Here is a 14,708-nt window from a genome sequence, read left to right as displayed (position 1 = left end):
TAACTTTTCAGATGCTTGGTGTGAGGCATATTTGACTTAGGACTTCTAGTAAATGAAAAACAACAGGATCTTGTAAAAGTTAATAAAAATATTAACAGACTTTTAATGTAAGATTTGTGTCAAGAATCTTTCCCCTACATTGAGTCTTTATGCAAATGTTTTTTCAGTTGATTTTATCAAAATAGACTGACTCTTTCCAACAGTTTCAAGTGTTCCCTATATATTTTTGAAAGAAGTAAGAATAGTTAACAAAAGGAGAAAGGTGAAAATACCAGTCAATAACACATAGTGTTCCCTTAACAAAATTAAGTTTATAATCTAAGACTCTGGATGAATTTCTTCCCTAGAAAGGTAATAGCGGCAAATTCATAATCATTAAAAGACAGAACTAGCAAGATACTCTTCTTACTGGTAAGGAGTATATAAATTAAATTGCTCTGAAGAAAGAGGTGAATTTGGGAAAAGTTGTTATTAAGCCTTAAACTGGTAAGAAACTTTAGCCTTAATGCGTTGAGTTTCAAAATGAACACTAAGTGCTTCTTCAACTACTCTTGATGCCGTGCTGATAAGTTCTTAATAAAACATAACTTCTATGTAATGGGAAGTTGAATGGCATAGAAAACATAAGTCAGCTGGCTGTACTCTGGCCACCAAATAGGTTTAGTACCTGAAGACAAATAAATCAATAGGAATTGTAAGGGGGTAGGAGGGAGGCTTGAGAAAGCATAATTCAGCTAACTTCCTTTCCCTTTCCCTATATGGATATTCTTTTAATTATGCATATTGTACCAATGAGAAATAATAAAATACTTAGGAAGGCAAACAATGGATAAACCACAAGGTGGAGGTTGACTTGACATGCTGGCATTTTGGCATTTTTACTTGACTATGAAAAAATTCTCTGGTGATTTGTGTAGAATAAGTCCTAGAGAATACTGGCTGCTTTTTCCCCTATAACTCAGGAGGGTACACTCTTGTGCTTTTTTGAAACGGGAGGAGAGCATGAAATCTATGATGTTTTAAATAAGCCACAGTCCTTACAGAGTACATAGTTCACTGACACAGCTTAAACAACATCCTTACTATCCAAAATAATTAAAACATTTTCCCTTATAGATGAAGTTTTAAAACTTTTCAAAGGTAGTGAGCATTTGGCTTCACATGAGGATGTATAGTTCTATTTATTTCTGTAATTTGCATTTCCTAAATTTTTTAAAATAAGTAGGACCTAGAGGGCCCACTAATTTAATGACAGGCTTTGTATAAAGTTCCTTAGCAAAAAAAATCTTATACTTTACAGTTCCTTTTATTACACTAAATTATAATGTGAAATCTGACATTGTAACATATAATGTTAGGTTTATATATCTTTACAGACAGCTGAAATGAGTTCAGTAAAATAAATTATAAATAAATTCAAAGCTAAATCAGATTAATTTCTACTAATAATTTAGTTGATTTGAGGATAATTTAGAGTTGTATTTCCTCCTGTTTGAAAGTGTGGAAGGCAAAAAATTCTTTTAAATGATGTCTACCAAGACAGTACTCTACCATAAACTTTCAGTAACTTACCACATCATCAGAAGGAACATTGTTGGATAAAATATCCACCTGAATGGATACGGTGTCCACAATGCTTTTTCTTCTAGAAAGTCGATCTTCATCTAAAATAAAATTGTTTTCTTCCCATTATTTGTTAGAAATGTTATGTTGGTTTTCATTTATAAACTCTACTTATTTCAGATTTCAAAAACTGTCAAAAAATTCAGACAGTTTGTCTTTTTTGTTCCTTCTAAATACATAAAGCAGCGTGTTCTCGGACTTTTACATTTCGTGAAGCAGATTAAAAAGTAAAATTGATGAGGTGAACTGAAATAAGGTTATCGGATTTTTATTTTTCAAAAAGGGGCATTTAGGACAGCAACATCAACAACCACTACCGAATAGTTTAATTAAAAAAAGCAAGTCAATGTAACAGCAAATGAAGGAAGTACATAATCTAAACTTAATACATTTAGCCTAAATGAAAACTGACAATATTGCCCTTATAACTCTAATATTTTCACGAAACAGTGAAAGCTGTCAGCTAACTCTGGTTCTAGGATGACAGTTTGGGAAGCAATGTCTAAAGGTGTTTACAGTGCATTACAATTTGTGGGCTGAAAGAATTTGCTGTTTCAATTAATATCTCATCCAGCATTGTCCATTCAGTCATCTCCATCAGCTGTTGTTATTTTGCTTTATAATTTGACCACTTCTCCAGAAAGATGTTGTCTTTACCTGAGTGCTCTAGCTAATCTACTTTTGTGCCCCCAATTCATTTGTACAGTCTGAACAAATTGCTCTGATTTTTCACTACTGACTATGCTGAAGTCCTGTAATTATAATCCCAACCCCAACCACTCTTCTGACAGCGCTTTTAAATAAAATTCCACGGTCTTCCAAATCACTAAATTCAAAAGCTATTCCTAGCCCATTTTCTGCTTAACCACTTCATGAACATTTGAATTTGTTGATCATAATGTCCTTACATACATTCTTTTCTACTTCTGTTTTTCTACTTTAGCATTCAATACTCAACAAATCTAGGAAGTGATTAGAGACCCTGTTAGGTGTTAGGGACAGTCTGCTGAATAGACATTACACATCCCGTGCAGCTTACAGTTTAACAGGAAAAATATACAATAAAATCACACAAATTATTAAAGTGTGATGAGAGTACAGGATGCTAGGAAAATCTCCAATAATCATGATTACAGTCGAAAAAAGGAAGTCACTTTGTGTATTCTAACATATAGTATTAGAGGCTTATTCAACCCTTGGAAAGCTGAGTGAGTAAAAGTTAGGCTAGCCATCGGATAGTCTCAGTCTGCAGCATGGAGATGGTAATTCTCAAGAAGCTTCTGGAAGCTTCTAGTCTGATCTCCACCCATTTGAATGCTACACTGTCTTTCAAAGATAATAGTTTTTCCTCTTCTACTTGCAAATTTTTCTGAGTGCTTTTCATTGTCATTCTCTGATTTTGAAAAAACATAGTTCCAATTTTTCCTTTACGATACAGAAGAGAATTCAGAAAGGGTGACAATGATGCCAAGTTGGCTACTGTTCTACTCCCAGTCCTAAAAGGAATGTACTCACCCAGGTCACATCCCAGGACTTCTAACTCTCTCAAAGAGTTCCCAGGTACTATTAGGGTTGCAGCTGGCACCTAGTAAGTACTCTATAAATACTTGTGTGACTGACCAGGATTCCGGCACCTCCTTTTCTGAGTTCAACATTTCCAATTTCTTATTAATCAATTCTATTTGACATGTTCTAAATCCAATTCTGCATCTCTAAATAAGCCATCTTTATCTCCACATTGTCCTATTTATTTTCAAGAGTGTCATCATTCAAAATCTTCATCTTTTCTTACCTAAACTCTTAGTATAGCTTTCAAGTGGGTCTTCCTAGTATGTTTCTCCCTTCTATACTACCAATAGAGTTTTCTAAAACAGATCATTTTCAGTCCTAATTATAATTGTTAAACAAATGCAGCCCACTACTTAATGCAGAGTTCCCAAGGTTTTCTACCTCACTGCACACATTAAATTATAATGCATGCATGGTACACAGAGATAAATGGAAGGGCCTGCTCATACTGCAGGCTCAGACTGCCCCAGGCCCTCTCCAGCTACCTGAAGAGCTAAGGAGAACAGTCCCCAGACACACTTATAATGTTCCCCCAAAACAGCAGGGAAGCTCAGGTCTAGAATCAGCGTTAACAGCAGAGTTACTGTATCATCTGGCAACACTTCATCTTTCTCTCTCTTTTTTTTTTCTTCCTGAGACAGTGTCTCTTCTCTGTCATCCTGGCTGGAGTACAGTGGTGTGATCAGAGCTCACTGCAGCCTCAAACTCTTGGGCTCACGTGATTCTCCCATTTTAGCCTCCCGAGTAGTCAGGACTACAGGCATGTGCCACCATGCCCCGTTAATTTTTTTTAACTTTTAAGTTCAGGGGTACATGCGCAGGTTTGTTATACACATAAATTTGCATCATGGGGGTTTGTTGTACAGATTATCTCATCACCCACATATTAAGTCTAGTATCCATTAGTTGTTTTCTGGATGCTCTCCTTTCTCCCACCCTCCACCCTCCAACAGGTCCCAGTGTGCATTGTTCCCCTCTATGTGTCTGTGTGTTCTCATCATTCAGCTCCCACTTACAAGTGAGAACATGTGGTATTTGGTTTTCTGTTCCTGTGTTGGTTTGCACACGCCTATGTTCATTGCAGCACTGCTCACAACAGCAAAGACATGGAATTAACTGGCTAAATTTTTTGTTTTAACTTTTTGTAGAGATGGGGTATTTTTTTTTTCTCAAACTGGTCTCAACTCTTGGCTTCAAGCAATCCTCCTACCTCGGCCTCCCAAAGTTCCAGGATTACAGGTGTGAGCCACTGTGCCCAGCCTATGCTCCATCTTTCTAATCCCATTCTGTATATACTGTGATTTTACTTTACTGAAGGGGCAAAGAATGAAGAATTAACAGCAATCAGCAAGAAACTGGTTTCTCTTTTACTGACAACTCTTCTACTCCAAGATAGCCTTCCATGGTTGTGACTAATGCTGTTAGTCAATATTATAGTTTGCCCCTTTCTGGGGATGTGACAGGATTGCAATTTCTGTCCTCTCTGTGGTTAGGAGGGGTTCTGTAACAAGTCCTGGCCAATACAGTATGAGTAATGTGCCAGACAGTGGTAGCTCCATTAGCTTGGATTCCAGAATGTGGATGATGTATAGTTATGTACAGCGAGTCTGAGCAATAAATAAATCTTTACTGTTTCAAACCATTAAGAACTTGGGGTTGTTTGCTACTATAGCATAACCTAGCTAGGGTTTCTTAACCTTGACACTATGGACATTTTTGGCCAGATAACTCTTGTTGTGGGAAGCTGTCCCTTGTATTATAAGATGTTCAGCAGCATTCCTAGCTTCTATGCACTAGATGCCAATAGGCCTGTCTCATCTCTCTCTGTCCCAGTTGTGACAACTAAAAATTTCCCCAAGATTGCAAAATTCACCCTTAGCTGAGAACCAGTAACTCAGTCCATCCTATTGACAGACCTTTCTACAATTTTACCTGTATGTCACCACCATGTTAACTAAGCTTCTTAAAACACTAACCACATAACTTCCCAAGCTATGCCCCCAAAACTGCTTGTGAATTAAAAGGACATTCTAGGCTCTCTCATCAGATCTTACCAACAGTAACTTCAACCTTCCCTAATTAATCTAGTGTTCAACTCAAAGATGCCTGTTTTCTAACCTCTGTGCACGCTGTGGGATATCTGCTTTCTAGAATCATGTCATTACCTGCCCTTCTTTGTCATCCTCTTCACTACAGAGATTCTTATCTTTCAAGGCCTATCTGAACATCACATCGCTTCCTTAAAGTGTTAAATATTACTCCAATTATTTCTACTTGTCCCTCTTTCTTCTGAGCTATAAAAACTTACTACCAGTTATTAATGAACTTCCCTTCCATCATCCTTCACCCTTGTACTACCGTCATGTACACTGATGTCTGACCTATATATCCATGCACGAAATTCAGTGAGACTCTGGGTTTTGTATCTCCCATACAAAAGTCATCCAGGTTCTACTGCATGAAGACTGAAGGTACAGAATCAGTACATACTCAACTGCAACAAAACAGGACACATTGTTTTGCAAGAATTTTCAGGATGAGAATATTTTATATCCTGCATGTGGCTACTGCTGAGTTAACCTAGACCCTGTATTTTTTGTTTTTCCTTCATAATCATATGCTTTGATACAAATAACTGGACATAAAGACATCAATGGAATTGCCACAAAGCAGTATGTGGTCATGCCTGCTGATCTGCTTATAGCATCTAGGTAAATTAACTTTCGAGGTCTCACCGGAAGTGAAAATAAGGGCTTCTCTCAAAGGAGGCTATAAAATAATTTCTGGGTTAATTTATGAAAGCTGAGGGGTTGCAGAAAGAAAGTCATGTTGAAGCCAATAATAAAAAAGAAAAGACAAGTATGGGGGCAGGAAAGGGGTCACTGAGTGGCAAAATCATTGAGAACAAAAAGGAAATATAGTGTTGTCTCAAAGGTGATCAATAATCACCTTCTAGGAAAATCCAAAGAAAGGTCTTAATCAATTTTCTACTTCTCTGAAGCTTCAGCAATTTGTGCCACCTTTCCCTTTTTGGAAGCTCCTCTACCTGCCTTCTCACCCCCCAACTTCCTAGCACCCACATTCCAACATTACCTTACTTTCCTTTCACATTCTTGAGACTTTCGGCTTTGGAGCTTTACGTTCCTTCCCAACATGGCCTCTCCTCAGGAAAAGAGAACTGTCTAAAGCCATTCCATCCTCTTTCTCTCCATGCCTTCACTGTGAGAAGTCATCCTCCCTGAAGGCTTTAGCAAAATCCCCTATGTTGCTGTTTTCAAAATTTTCATTATAACCTCCTAACCCTCACACAAAACCCAGTCCTATCTCCTAACTGCCTACAAGCTACTTTACTTGCATGCTCCACTGTCAAACTCAACAAGAGGCTTATCTCCAAAACCAGCCACTTTTTCCTATTCATTTATATTAATAAAAACTCTATCCTTCTACCACCCCAGATTCAAAACTACTTATAGAGAGTTTCAGCTGAAATATGTACTTCTTTCCTTCTTCACTTGAACGCAGCTGATATGGTTTGGCTGTGTCCCCACCCAAGTCTCAACTTGAATTGCATCTGAAGAATTCCCACCTGTTGTGGGAGGGACACAGTGGGAGGTAACTGAATCATGAGGGTTGGTCTTTCCCACATTATTCTCGTCATAGTGAATAAGTCTCATGAGATCTGATCAATGTATCAGGGGTTTCTGCTTTTGCTTCTTCCTCATTCTTTCTTGCCACTGCCATGTAAGAATTGTCTTTCACCCTCTGCCATGATTGTGAGACCTTCCCCAGCCACGTGGAACTGTAAGTCTAATTAAACCTCTTTCTTTTGTAAATTGCCCAGTCTCTGGTATGTCTCTATCAGCAGTGTGAAAATGGACTAATACACCAGCTATATCTGTCATCCCTCCCAGAAAAACAAAACACACACAAAAAAACTAGCAAATGAAATGGTAAGTAAATCCTATGCGTCCCCTCAGTTTTACACCATTCACTGTAGTGCCCAAGCCAGAATCCTGGACAAAATCCCTGGCTTTCTTCTTGTCTCTCCATACCAATCAAATGCCTATAAATTCTCTCTCATAAATTTTTCTAGAGTCTACCTACTCTGTATCCTCACTGATGCCTCTTTATTATGGGCCACTGTCATTTCTCCTAAGGATGACTAACATGCCATCAAAATAAATAGTCACCCCATCTCCAGTTTGCAAAATTACAACCAAAGTACTACTTCTAAAATGCAACTCTGATCATGTTATCCTCTGATTAAAATCACTCATGCTTCCCCATTGCCTTCAGAACAGAGTTCAAACTAGTTCACCTTGCTTTACAATTCCTAACTCCACTCCCTGAAGTCTGTTGTTACTCTATATTAATTCACGGAACAAATCCTGTTCTTGCCTACCTCATTCCTTCACACATGTTGTTACTACCATATGAAGCACAGTTCACTTGCCTAACACCTGTTTCAAGCTCATCTTAGAGGCTTTTTCCTCCGGAAGATATCCCTGGCCAGCCAAACCTGGATTAAATATTTGTATGTGCTATTGGAGGACCCTAAATGTCCCTAATAATAGCCGAATAGTCATATTACAATTGCCTGGTTATTTATCTTCTTAAAGAAAAATTATATAATGAAATTAACTTATTTCCTATGCACCCAGAATAATACCAAATCAGCTGCTGTGTTTTGTGGTTCAAGTGAACAATACATTTAAGAGAGACTGTGGGCTTTGTGTAAGTAGGGACCTACCCATCTTGTTCATTCTGGCTTTTGCTTGCACAGCAGCTGGCACACTGGAGGTGCTCGCTTAATACTTAAATAACTGTATGAGTTGACTGAAGCCACTGGTACCTCTGAACGATTCAGATGGGGGACACTACTGTTTTCCCCTCACAAAGCAGTACTTGGCACAGGCCTAAACATACACTATTCATTCGAATTCTAGGTTGATTAGAGACAAGTAAAATACAATAATCAGCTAACATTTATCAACCACATTATGATGATGCCAGGCATCAATAGTTCAATAAACTTTAGGTAGATCATCATTCTTTCTCTAAATCTATTTATCACTGTGTTTCATTCATTCATCTGCTTTTCCCACTAGATTGTATTCCTTGAGGCTAAGAATTGCATCTTAACATCTTTCTACCCTATGAAAGTCATAACAGTGCCTGATATATATTACATTGTAGGCACTCAGTAGAAATTAGAGAAAGAAATGATAAAAATCAATCTGGATCTTTCTGGATGCCTGAACAATATTTGAGTCCCTGAAAAATAGTGAAATCAAATAATTTATTAAGCAACTAACTGGAGAGGCTGTTAGTGGTGTCACCTAATCATTTAATTCAATTTTAGCCTCACTATCCTCATTTGTAAACAAAGATAATGCTATCTTCCTCACCAAACCATTATGAGAATTACATAAGAAAATGAATACTAAGCACTTATCACAGTGCCTAGCACACAGTGCATAATAAATGGTAGCTACTATTGTGATGATGATGGGTACTACATGACACACAACAAACTAAATATGTTCTGCTTTTTATTTTAATACATTGTTCTTAAATCCCTTGAATTTTTTAAATGAATATCTGATGGTTACACAGCAAAAGGAAATTTAATTACAGATTCAGTATCCCATAAAATATCACTGTTTATTCTGTTTCTGCATTAAGGTAGGATACTAATGCCACAGATAGGTTCTAAACTATCAGTCTTCACAAATCAGAAAAATCTAGTAGGATTTCTAGTAGTGCAGTTATACAATTAAGTAGACACTAAAATATTCAGAATTCTTCTAGTCATTGGTAGAGATGCATTATGAGAGAATACATCTTTTTTAGGGGTGGGAGGAATCAGAGAAGTGCAGACCATTTGTTAAAAATTTTGAAAGTACCAGAGCTTTCATTAAAAATTGTTAAGAGTTAAAGGAACAGGGTAAAAAGAAATAACAGGGGTAAAAATAAACTAGGGCTATAAGGAAGATAAAGGAAAATAATAATTAAACTAATTATAGAAAATATGCAGGCCACTAGCCCCATTTTCTAAAAGGCACATTTTATTAAGCTATTTTCCTAGAGGACAGGTAAGGGAAAGGGCAGGCCAAACTGACAACTGGATTTACCTTTGTGCTTGTGCCTGGGTTTAAGAGGTTTTTTGCTTGAAGGAAAGAGAGCTAAATTCAAATTATAAGAGTAAAATATTTTACATGTTTTTTTAATATTTTAAATTATAAAGCTCTTATAATCTTTTATTCTTAGCACTGTTATTTCCTCAAGGAGTTCCTGAGGAACACAGTCTTTTATAGCATAAAATTTAAAAGAAAATGCAAAAGCATTCATTAACATCTCAGACTGTTATGAACAACTATTACTGTACTAAATGTATATATTTTGGATCCATGTTATTAAAAAAAAGCCATTTAGAAAGACTGCACTACTTGTAGTGACTAATCCAGAAATCTTTCTAAGTGAAATCAAATGGTTCTCTTGTAGAACAGAGGTATCCCCAAAGAACTAATTCACTTACAAAATTTAATATTTATATAGTCACCAAATTAAAATGAAAGCATAAGACATAAATTCTTTGATTTTAATTTTTACAGTAAAAGTTGAATACAAGACACTATGCAATTTTGCCTTCAAACAGAATTATTTCAGGCAATGGGAAAAATAGAAGGAAATATATAGTTCACAGAGAAAAAAAAATCCCTAACTCAAAAAGTTTGTAGTTTTATTTATATAACAACAGTCTGTACTCTTTCAAATAACGAAAGTTGCCTAATTCATTAACCTAAATAATCACTTATCATTAAACAATTTTCATCAATTTCCATAACTTAAATAGAATATCATTTAATAAGAAAAGATCTCACTTTAAAATATACTATTAAATAAAATATTAAGTATTATAACAATAAATATTCAAGGACTTGATTTGCTCCTGGTAAAATCATATCTATGTCGTTAGAGATTTACTGAAGGTTTTCAATAGCAAAATTAAAAAACAAAGTAAATACTCTTAAGCATTTGAAAATGGCTGGGCTGTAGTAAGGACACACACCAGAATTAATTTTCATTGCCAACTGGGTAATGAAAAAATTACTATAACATAAGCAATCACCAGAGTGAGAGTTCTAATTATCCTCCTCTTACCTGTTACTTGTGGTACATACGGAACTGACAATCTCTCAACACTATATCCACTTCCACCTAGCGACTCTGCAATCTTGTTGGTCAGAAAGTACAAATCTTTTTCATGCTTCTCTAAAGATTTTGGAAGCCTGCGAAGTTCATCAAAACAACAATCATTCACTATTAAATTACTGAGCAAAAATAAGTTACTATGCAAAACATTCCAGAGCAAAAGCCTCAATATTCTAAATATAAACACAATGTAAACTGTAGTAGCAGAAAAATCAGTATATTTTAGGCAACTAATTTGAGCTCTTTAAAAACACACAGTATGTGGTCCCATATATTAACCATTCTGCAGTGATTCTTCTCTCAGTAACATTCCAATAGTGAATTCAGCCTTATATTACTCTGTTGATCTTTACTTGTTAAGTAATAAAGAACACTAAATGTAGCTTTTATTGTCATGTTAATTAAAAAGTGTAGTGAGAGACAAAATAAAAAAAAAAATCATTAGCCCACTGATTGTTAATGAAAACCACATTAGCCAGCTAAGTGTTCGGAAGTACTTGCCCACCCACATAAGGTTTCACTTTCCTTGCAAACTGCTTGATATTATCTTACGCTGATGCTTTCAAAATAAACTGCTTTTATAGCCCAAAAGTTCAAACAAAATATTATTCATATATATACTTTTCTTTAGAGAACAAGAAATAATGCAGGAAATAACACTGATTTTCCTTAATACATTCTTTCTTTCACAATATTTTGAGTATTGTTACCTATTACTGAACGTCTTCAACAGGATACTGTACTCTCTTAAAGGTTTGATCATTTACATATGAGAACATAAAATATGCTATATTTAAGAGACATATCCAACATTTTTTAAAAAGTGGGGTAAGTTTTCTTATTCTTTTTTTTTTTTTTTTTTTTTGAGATGGAGTCTCGCTCTGCTCTTTCACCCAGGCTGGAGTGCAGTGGTGTGATCTTGGCTCACTGCAACCTCCACCTCCTGGGATCAAGCGATTCTCCAGCCTCAGCCTCCTGAGTAGCTGGGACTACAGGCACATGCCACCATACCCAGCTAATTTTAGTATTTTTTAGTAGAGACGGGGTTTCGCCATGTTGGCCAAGCTGGTCTAAAACTCCTGACCTCAGGTGATTCACCCGCCTCAGCCTCCCGAAGTGTTAGGATTACAGGCGTGAACCACTGCGCCTGGCCAAGTCTTATTCTTAAAAAATTTTTTCAAGATTGACTCCATGTTGTGCATAAGTCAACATCCATAATGTGCAGGCCCTTTTATAACAAGGGAAATAATTAAATGAATTAAATGACAGACACAAAATGATGATTAGTATAAAGCACCAGGAATTACTGTAACAATATTTACTCCTTTATAATTATTACTGATGGGTTTATCAAGTCAGTACCCCATCCTTAAAATGTAAAGAATTAACATACATGCACTTATCTCTGAAGATATGCTCTGGTAGAAAATAAGGGGCTTCCATAGTTCGAATTTCAATAACCTAAAAAATATTCAAAAACAGAACAAAAATCAAAAACCCTACCCCTCAGGACCTTGCTATAAAAATTCAGAAAACAGCTTAAAAACAAAACAACTTTAAACATTTATAAGAAATACCATCACTTTGTTTTTGAATTTAAGCTAAGTTTACAGCCCAAATGTAAAGTTTGTTTTGTTTTCACATCTATTATTTTTAAAATTTAACAGATAAAACTGTGACAATAAAATAATATATAAAGCAAAAAATGATGACACATTACATTTGATTAAGCCTATTATAATAAAGCAAGAATATCTATTTTCTCAAATGCACTATTTTGGAAATCGCTTTACAATCACCATCCTCCACCTGCTGCATTACCTTTTGCAGCCTGTGTACAAGGTCTCCAGGCACTTGTGTGGTCTGGCTCCTCCAATGAACTGTGAGCAAAGAGGTACACTGCTTTTGTAGTATTTACTTCTCTAGTGGTGGGCATCAAATATTCACTCAAATGTCTGATTAATGAATGGATGAGTTTTGTTTCTTAGAGTACACTACAAGTCTACATTTTAGCAAGGACTAAATGATGTGCTTCCAATTTAAGAAAAATAAAGTTCTCTCTTACAGATGTCTTTAAAAGTGGACTTTTTCTGCTAGGTAACTTGGGGGCATTGAAATGTTTATTAAGTCATGCAAATAACGATGTAAGAGTTACAGCTAAAGACAACTAAATATATTTGAAAGACACAAGACAATTCTCTGAGATGCACATTAATTATTCAACTTTTGAGATCTGCCTCAAGTAGTTTAGATAAACAACAAAAGAGTGTAATTTAAGAAAATTTACATACTAAGAGTCATAAGGGTTCAAAGGAAAAAAGTCATAGAATAAATCACATAAGGTATTCTAGAAGAAAACCATATATTCCATTCAACCACTACATTAAACTATTATAATAAAACAACATGCATCTAAGAAAATATAAAAACAGTAGCTACAGTTTTAGCTGTAGTTTCAGTTTACTGGCTGTAGATTTTTATAGAATTATCTTAATTTGATACGTAATCACCAAAGTTAAAAATAATCATCATTGGAATAAAATTAGCAATTTTGTACAAAATTCAAGTTTAAGGACTTTTCTAAATACATTACCTTGCTAACATGCTGGCAAAATGCAGGGACAGCTATCATCTGACTTACAAAGTTGAGGTATGCTGCAACCAGTGCCATGATTCCACAACGATGGAACATTGGCAAATTATCCTCATTGATAATTGCACTGTCCTTTAATAAGAAACAAACACATCAGAGAGATCAAGTTCTTACACTTCACCAGCATTTTCTCTGATTACACTGGAAAACTGCAGGTAGTCTGGAAAGCTAACAAAAATGCCACTTTATCAGAAGTTATTTTCTAAAACAATTCTGAAAGGAAAACGAATGTTCTTTTACAAGAGAGTTAACTATTTTTTCAACTTAAACTCTCTTCCCTAGGAAAGCCTTTCCTGTTATCATATATATATACGCACACACACGCACATGCATATATAGCCATTGCATACTGTCCTTCTATTACATAACACTTATGCAACTCTAATTAAACAACTGCATGTATGTCATTCTTATTTAATGACTATCCCCCCCAGTGTAGGAAGTGTGGATACAGGCACTATGTTTGTCTGCTTCATCACACTATATCCCTATGGCCTTGAAGGATATTTAGCACACAAGTTGATGCTCATGCAACATATGTAAAAGGAATAAATGAAGAATGTAATCATAGTCTTGAGTATTTTAGATTTACAACTAGATACCTCCCTTTTAAAATTCATGTCCTTGGATAACGGCAACATTTCAAAGATGGTGTCTGCTTTATAAAAAATGTTTTCTGCAGTGAATGGTTATGAAAGCATACCTGTAAAGCAATGGCCAGTCGAATGAGATCAATAACTACTTCTTCATTAGCCAGTTCAATAGTTATAAGAGCAAGAGAAGTATAAAGTAGTTCATAGTTTTTCTGAACGTTGTCTTCCTCTTTACAACCCAAATATATGTGCCGATACAGCTGTTGCCCATTCTGAGGAGAAAAGACAGAGGACAAAGGTAATTTTGCTTAAAATGTAGAAAAGGCAGATTTCACATGCATACACTCTTACAGTGTAGCTATGTTATTATATAGCTTAACATGGAAATGAAATTTAAGTTGATCAGATAGTCAAATTTCAATTATAAATATCAAACAACATGCTAATATACAACTACAAACTAATGTTAAAGTTGAAGACAAACCTTAAATAAAAATAACCAGTAAAAAATAGTTCCTGTGCTAACAATGAAAATGTTTTTAATAGTGATTTGAAAAAACAAAAGCAAATTATGGACTGACTTGAGAAAAAAAGTGAAATGGATGACAGAATCCTGAGACACTTTGGCAATACAGCCTCAGCAATGATAAAGAATATTGTACTGAGAGGAAATGTACTGAGGCTCTCTTGACTGGGGAACAATCCCTGTGCGGTGGGTTAGCCGTACAGAGAAGAGCATCTGCAGGTTCTGTTACATTTTGGCATGGAGTCCCTGAAGGCGAGTCTAAAGCCTATTAACAGAGAAGAGGTTATAGAAACTCCCCAGGTATTGCACAGAGGTTTCCCCTAAACTAGACTGATCTAAGTAAAGATTATTATAATAAAGATTATTTATTATTATAATAAAGATTATTAAAGCCTTTCCTTTCTAAAGCATTCCTGGATATAGGTGCAATGCCACATCCAGTCACAATGGCGACATTAACTCAATTAGCTCTCAACTCTAACTGCCCGCTGGAATCACTGGACAACTGGAATGACCACCATGCTCTTGC

At 35.7% G+C, this 14,708-nt stretch overlaps 1 protein-coding gene across 8 annotated transcripts in view; it reads right to left on the bottom strand.

The window, feature by feature from the left end:
* EFR3A (EFR3 homolog A) overlaps positions 1 to 14,708 on the bottom strand; it is a 109,228-nt gene that overhangs the window by 15,408 nt on the left and 79,112 nt on the right. For all 8 annotated transcript variants that reach the window (XR_008626514.2, XR_010113034.1, XM_024929850.5 and 5 more), the window contains exons 15-19: positions 13,764 to 13,925; positions 13,001 to 13,132; positions 11,801 to 11,868; positions 10,357 to 10,484; positions 1,573 to 1,664 (exon numbers count right to left, since the gene is read on the bottom strand). Coding sequence is in view for 6 of the 8 variants with exons in the window: in XM_024929850.5 (XP_024785618.1) it covers positions 1,573 to 1,664; positions 10,357 to 10,484; positions 11,801 to 11,868; positions 13,001 to 13,132; positions 13,764 to 13,925 (582 nt within the window). In the remaining 2 variants the exon portion in view is untranslated. The remainder of the gene's footprint in view (positions 1 to 1,572; positions 1,665 to 10,356; positions 10,485 to 11,800; positions 11,869 to 13,000; positions 13,133 to 13,763; positions 13,926 to 14,708) is intronic.

Source organism: Pan paniscus, chromosome 7, assembly GCF_029289425.2.
Source record: "Pan paniscus chromosome 7, NHGRI_mPanPan1-v2.0_pri, whole genome shotgun sequence".
NCBI lineage: Eukaryota > Metazoa > Chordata > Mammalia > Primates > Hominidae > Pan > Pan paniscus.
Note: the sequence above shows the minus strand (reverse complement) of the source record. Positions and strands in the feature narration are given on the sequence as shown.